Source organism: Mustela erminea, chromosome 11 (assembly GCF_009829155.1).
Source record: "Mustela erminea isolate mMusErm1 chromosome 11, mMusErm1.Pri, whole genome shotgun sequence".
Taxonomy (NCBI): Eukaryota; Metazoa; Chordata; class Mammalia; order Carnivora; family Mustelidae; genus Mustela; species Mustela erminea.
The window spans coordinates 60,255,034-60,262,523 of record NC_045624.1 but is presented as its reverse complement, the minus strand read 5'-3'; the positions used below and the strand labels follow the sequence as shown (position 1 = coordinate 60,262,523).

The 7,490-nt window shown below is 37.3% G+C and overlaps 1 protein-coding gene across 9 annotated transcripts in view; it reads right to left on the bottom strand.

The window, feature by feature from the left end:
• The window catches only part of ETV1 (ETS variant transcription factor 1), a 245,643-nt gene that overhangs the window by 13,699 nt on the left and 224,454 nt on the right, over window positions 1–7,490 (bottom strand). For all 9 annotated transcript variants that reach the window (XM_032305975.1, XM_032305974.1, XM_032305977.1 and 6 more), the window contains 3 exons: window positions 6,509–6,577; window positions 4,850–4,918; window positions 579–748 (listed from right to left, as the gene is read on the bottom strand). In XM_032305975.1, coding sequence (XP_032161866.1) covers window positions 579–748; window positions 4,850–4,918; window positions 6,509–6,577 — 308 coding nt within the window. The remainder of the gene's footprint in view (window positions 1–578; window positions 749–4,849; window positions 4,919–6,508; window positions 6,578–7,490) is intronic.

Here is a 7,490-nt window from a genome sequence, read left to right as displayed (position 1 = left end):
GTCATGGTCCCAGGGTCCTAGGATTGAGTCCTGCATCAGACTCCTTGCTCGGGGAGTGAGGGGGTCTGCTTCTTCCACTGCCTGCCACTCCCCTACTTATATGTACTCTTTCTCTGACAAATTAATAAAATAAAATCTTAAAAAAAGAAAAAGTCATCCATTGCTTTCTTGACTAATGTAAACTAAAGTCAATTTTAATAGTAGCCAAGAAAGCAACTTTCGTAAGATTCAAACATTTTATATAAAAGTCACCTTTCTATAGAGATCCAAAATGCTATTGGTGGGTTATGTTGTGATAATAACAGTAGTTTTCATCCTCAAGCTAGACCTGGAGAGAATGAAAATTGAACTAAGAAGTTCTTCAGGAAAATACTCCATTTGCATGTACATAGGGGTCATGTTCTTTTCTTCTTTTAAATGAAGACTCTTTTTTTTAACTTTGCACACCTTCTAATTCAGAAGGTTTCTCTAATGTTTTAAAATTTAAAAAAAAAATACATTTTCAGCATATTCATCAATAACTGTTTTGTTATCTTGTAATATATCCAATTTTCCCAATAAAAATCTACTCAACCCACCTCTTCAGGCTCAATCAGTTTAAATTCCATGCCTCGCCCAGTCCAGGCAATGAAATGAGAATTTGAAGGATCATCCAGAAGAGCCACCAAAAACTGCCAGAGCTGAAGGGATCCCCGCCGTTGGTATGTGGGTCCTTCCCGATACATTCCTGGCTCCTGTTTGATGTCTCCTACATGAAAAAATGTCGAAGTTTCTATTATTAGCAATATTATGACATTTCCCTAAAATTTACATTAAACCAGTCATGAAAATGGTTAAACCACAACCACTTTATGGGTTTCTGTGAAATATCACATCACCACTTTAAATAGGGCTTTAAAACATTTAAACGATTTTATGTAAACCAAGAACCTGTACAAACTTACAAACAACTATATGTAACATGTAAGGGTCAAAATAAATGCAAACAGGTGTAGAGTAAATCCACGAATGTCATTTTCTTATTAAAATTTTATACAACTATCTCTTTGTTTTCACAATCATTTATCTAAAAACCGTATCATCCAATCCCACTTCCTCTTGTTTTTATTGTTAATGACTTTATTCCCTGCTCTAAGAAACATAAAAGAGGAAGTAATCAATTCGAAGCTCTGGGCATTTTATTTGTACAAATTCTGCACTATAATTTGCAATGCCACATGAAAAAAATTGCAAATTTTACTGCAAATATTTCAAAGCAAATTTACTTTTATTTATTCATTTACTTATTTTCACCAATTTATTTATTTATATGAGAGAGAAAAAGAGCAGGGGGAGAGGCAGAGGGAAAGGGAGAGAATCCCACCCAGACTCATGCTGAGCTGATGTGGGACTTGATGACCCTGAGATCGCAACCTGAGCCAGAATCAAGAGTTGGACTCAACTGACAGAGCCACCCAGGTGTCCCATCTCAAAGGAAATTTACTCTTAAACTCTGAGTTAAGTAATTTATACTTTATGTAAATTAGTAAAATCTCATAATAATTCAGGGAGTATTGGATTATTATACCATCTTTTCCCCACACCTTCATACTGGCACTACCACTTCCTTAACTGGCAGGAATAAAAATTCATTTTTCTTTATCTCTTATTTGCATTTCAGTCACGTGAATTTAGCTTGCAAGTCTTTCTCTCAAGTGCAATCTAAAAACACATATACAGGAGTTTTCTGTAAATCTATATTTTTAATCAAGAAAGGCTGGTTTCTGTTACATTTATTTGTTATTTATACATAGTATAAAAACCTATTAAGTAGATTATAGCAATAAGGGTGTTACTGTTGTAATTCTTCTGGTATAAATCTGGTTATCTTCTTTTTACCAAACAAACAAAACCTCAGTCATAACTCCTGATTATTTAAATCTACTTCCAGCCAACCATCCCCCAAAATATGTGGAATTGGTCATACTGGGGATAAAATGTCTAGGGCCCTACACACATATCATTGTTATGGCACGAATTTTTCTTCTCCACTCTAGAAACAATTCAGAGAGAATATAATCAAGCCAATCTATTCACAGTAAGTGTGAATCATAAAACAAACCAAGTCAGAGGCTTTCTTAAACCTTTCCTTTGGTTAACATACATATACCTCTTAAAATAATTACAGAAAGAATACTTTAAAAACCACAACCAAAATAAAATTATTCAGTCACTAGCTGCCAGAAATCATCATGTCATTTTGGTCTAAGCTAGATAACACAGAAGTGTCTCTTCATATTGATGTCGATGACAGTTTTATTTATCTTAGTTTTTCCTTCTGAGACTTAACAAATTTCTACATGGGGGTAACTGAGCAATTATGCAGAGTGAGGGAAACTCTGTCAAATTTTATAATTTCTAGATTACTTCTGCCTGTAAATATGATGGACTCTACCAGCCTTGTCAATGAAAAAATAACACTTTGCTTCTCTTTTCCCTTGGTCTCTATTCCTCATAAAATAAAAAACTAATATTATCTTCCAAAAAACAAGTCTCTTAGTACAAAACTGAAGAATATTTCAAAGTCAAAGGGAATAAATAATCGAGAGAGATTGCTTCCCTAAACATTAGTGTGACTTAGGCCTGTCAGATTATATCATAAGCCTATTGGTAGTTACGAGCTGATTTTACTTCCTTATATGTTCACCCTGGTAATCAAGATGGCTTAAAATGTTAAGCTCATTGAAAATGAAAAACAGGGCGCCTGGGTGGCTCAGTGGGTTAAGCCACTGCCTTTGGCTCAGGTCATGATCTCAGGGTCCTGGGATCGAGTCCCGCATCGGGCTCTCTTCTCAGCAGGGAGCCTGCTTCCTCCTCTCTCTCTCTGCCTGCCTCTCTGCCTACTTGTGATCTCTGTCAAATAAATAAATAAAATCTTTAAAAAAAAAAAAAAAAGAAAATGAAAAACAAAACAAAACAAAAAACTGATGGAGGTCACTCCACAGAGAGAAGGCTTTATGCTTTGTCTTAAGAGAAAAGGCTGTATTTTAAGACTTGTGACGCTTGGGTGATCACGTCACAAACCACACTGGCGCTCCGAGCTTAAAACTAACATCTATTTGGAATAAGGCCAAAAAAGTGACTCCGCCTGGAGCTTAACCCTGTGACCTTGAATGAATTTAGCCATTTAAAGGAAGGCTCAGGTAACAGATATTCCCCAAATTATCATTCTTTCAGAGAAGGACCAGAGTAGCAAAAGCCTCAGGAACAGAAGAGTCTTCAAGAAACTAATGAAAGGTGGAGAAGCAATGTGAGCATGTACTTTGCTGTTAAATAATGACAATTAGGGGCACCTCAGTGGCTCAGTGGGTTAAAGCCTCTGCCTTTGGCTCAGGTCAAGATCTCAGGGTCCTGGGATGGAGGCCGGCATCAGGCTCTCGGCTCAGCAGGGAGCCTGCTTCCCCCTCACCCCTCTGCTTGCCTCTCTGCCTACTTGTGATCTCTGTCTGTCAAATAAATAAATTAAATAAATAAATAAATAAATAAGTACCTTTAAAAAAAAAATAATGACAATTAAAAACTTCTGACGGCTACAAAGTCATTACAGCCATGATCCCCAAAGTTCGTGCAATCAGCTCATCAGAGGGTCCCTGCTCATTTCCTGTTAGACGATCAAAGCAGGAGATAGGGAGACCACTCTGAAGAACCACTACATCAATTAACTGTTCACTTTCCCCGAAGCTTCCTCATAGATGCTGACTTCTGCCACTTTAGTCAAGAGAAAAAAAAAAAAAATCTATCTAACTTGACACTCATTTTTAAAACCTGGGACCTTTTCACTGCAAAAGTGAGAAATATTAAAAAGCTAATGCTTTCCTAACTCCATCTTAAGCAATTACAAAGTAACTGCACATTAGTAATGAACATCTTCCCAGGGGAAAAAAAAAAAAGGAAAAACTCCAAAAGAAGGACTAACGATCACTAACTAAATGGGCAGCTATGTTGTTCCTGTGTTCCATAATGCATCTTTTCTCAAATAATAAAAGAGAGGCTGCATTAGTCATCCGTGTATCCACACTTGCATGCTTTCTGTTCTGCTTTGTTAATTACGGGATCAGCTTTCAATAAATCTCGAATAAGCTGCGTGTGCTCAGCAGGGCAATGGAAAGACACCTCATACTCTACACAAAGCTCAGCAAGAACGATACTCTCTGGTTCTGTCTTTAAAAATGAGATCTCGGGGCCCCTGGGTGGCTCAGCTGTTAAGCGTCTGCCTTCGGCTCAGGTCATAATGCCAAGGTCCTGGGATCGAGCCCCACATGGGGCTCCCTGCTCAGCGGGGAGCCTGCTTTTCCCTCTCCCCCTGCTTATGTTCCTTCTCTCACTCTCTCTCTGCCAATAAATAAATAAAATCTTAAAAAAATAAAATAAATAAAAATGAGATCTCTCACAGGACAAAAAAAAAAAGCTTCTGAATAGGGGAAGGAAGGGAGAATTTATAACAGGTAAAGTTCAGCAAGAGTTGAATGCATTATAAGTGATGTGCATAGAAATCTTCAAGTTGGGGGGTGCGTCTGGCTTCCGCTCAGGTCATGATCCAGGGGTCCTGGGATTGAGCTCTGCACCGGGCTCTCTGCTCAGTGGGAAGCCTGCTTCTCCCTCTCCCACTCCCCCTGCTTGTGTTCACTCTCTGGCTGTGTCTCTCTCTATCAAATAAATAAAAATCTTAAAAAAAAAAAAAAAGAAAGGAAGAAAGAAAGAAAGAAACCTTCAAGCACGAATGTCAACTGTTTTCAGAAGAGTCGAGGGTGATCTCTCCACTCCCTCCTAAAAAAAAGATATTGAACCTGCAGCACAATGAGAAACCTACCATCAAATTTCTCTGGGACAACACAGGTGTCATCATAAAACTGCCTGGGGCCCTTCTCAAACATACAGCCTGTGGGAGAAAATAGGATACATTTATTCGTGATACAAATGAAGCTCACAAGCAACTTAAAATATAGCCATTAACACAAAAATTGGGGTAGAAAAGGACTCTGCCATTTTTCAGCTCTGTGACCTTGGGCACAATATGTAGCCTCTGTGTCTCTGTTTCCTCACCTGTAAAATGGGAATGATAATAAATCACCTATCTTAAAGGGGTTGTTGTGAGGATTAACTGATTTAATATACCCAAGTTGAGAACAGCATCTGGCACATAGTGATAGATGACATTAGATATGGGTATTATTACTACCCCAAGCACAGAGCAGGTAAATGCTGGCAAATATAGAAATTACAATATATCATCTCCTTTTTCATTTTCTTCCAAGTTTTGTTATTCATGAGACAGGAGGAAAATCAAGATGAGTTACTTATATTTACCTTGCACAGTACCCTGATAAACTGAAACACTTTCAGTTTACCTCTGACTTCCCTGGAGAAATATTTAGCTAGGCTAGCCTCATGTTTTCATCTTCAACAGCCAAAACAGTTTTACATTTTCTTTTTAACTTTCCTTTTTATCCTGTAACAAAACTAAGTCCACAGGAAAAATGCAAAATAAATCAACAGTTTTTACACTCTTTTTCTCCCACATATATCCTTGACTATGACCTTCACTGAACTGCTTAAACACCAGTAAGAACGTTCATATTCTTTAGTCACAGTTTTCCTTCCTAGATGTACTGGTCTCTACGGTGAGCACATAATATTCCCAATAGCAGTGACAATAATTACAGTGGATTTCTGCTAAACTTTTGGCTGGATTTACCAGCTTTTATACTCTTCTTTAAATATCAGCATTTACTTCTATCAGTATCACTCATATGAAACAACCAGTATTAGACCTAACCTAAAAAGATGCACCTATGTCATCCTACCGAAGACACAGAACACTTACGTAATGAACCATGCACATATTTCCAGAAACACCTTAATAGGTAATTTATCTAGAGAAGATTCTTTTTATCCATTACTTTGCAGGTATCAAAGTCCATTAGACCAAAGCTTTCCCACCATGGTTACCGTGAACACATCCACAATAAAAACTCCTGTAGGCCTCTTAGATTGTGAAATCCCATTCTTAACAATTATTTGTCTAAAAATGAAAAATCCAGGATATATAAAGGCAAATATATTTAAATCTACTCTATTTTAAAACACAGACTTAGTTCTTAAAGCAAAACTAAAATTCCTCGAAGATTCATTTCAATAGAGAGTAGTGAGGTAGGCTAATCTATAAAGCACGTGTTCTATTTTAAAAGGATGTGGTTGTTGGCACAAAAAAAAAAAAAAAAAAAAAAACCAAAGAAATCCACTTTTCAGTTGTTTATACACACATGACTCATGTTAACAACCAAATTCAAGATAGCATGACCTGAAACATCTTCCTTTTACTTTAAAAAGATAAAGTTTTAAAACAGTGGTTTAGGGAACAACAGTGATTTTTCCCATAAAACATAATGATTAATCAAATTACTGGATCTTTGGTATGTATGATAATGTTGACCATATTTACAAGGAATATCAATAACAGAAAACTTAACTTCTGTTCTGCTGGGATGAGCCAGGAAGCCTTCTTGCCTCATATAAATGGAGTGGCAGCTAGGCACTTCTGAAAGAAGAAACAACATCAGTCAGAGAAGTTTGGAGCTGAAAAATGTGCTGTTACCAATAGACAAGAGTGCAGACAGGAAAATAAGAAAAACTGACATGAGTCTCCATGAGGGGAGCTTCCAACTATAGTTAATATTTCAGGCAGGACCCACACAGGAAATGGAAAAACAAGGGGCATCTGGCTGGCTCAGTCAGTTAAGTGTCCGACTTTGATTTCAGCTGAGGTCATGATCTCAAGGTTGTAAGATCGAGCCCTGCGTTGGGTTCCAAGCTCAGCACGGAGTCTGCTTGACATTCTCCCCCGCGGCCCCTCTCCCAGCTATAGCACACTCTCTCATTTTCTAAAATAAATAAACAAATAAATCTTTAAAAAAAAGAAAGAAAGAAAAGAAAGGGAAAAATGAGAAGCATATCAGGGCAGACACAGATTCTCTCCAACGGGCTTGTAAATTCAAAGTTTTACCCACACTTACTGAAAGATGGCTCTCCTGTAACCCCACATGAATGTGAGAGTGACCTTGAAACAAATGGTGTCATGAGTAAAGCTATATTTGGGGGCAATTATGGGATAAGTTTGTATATCTTTGGTGTTCAAAGCAAAGATCAACAAAGATTCAGTCATGGTTTATTTCATGAACACTGGTAGAAATTATTACGAAAAGACAAAACTGCCACATCTCTTAAAATTACTCCAGACTTTTAAGGTTATTGCTATTTTTCACCCCCAGAAAAAAGTATGATTGCCTTTTTATTTTGTTAAACACACAGGTCATAATCAAAACAAATGGGACTATAAAACAGAAATCCAACAATTTCATAGCAAACACCATGATGACGTTAGGAGTAAGTCCTTGCCTACCTGACCAAGTTAACTCATCACTGAGAAAATAAACCTGGTTAATGGTTAAACG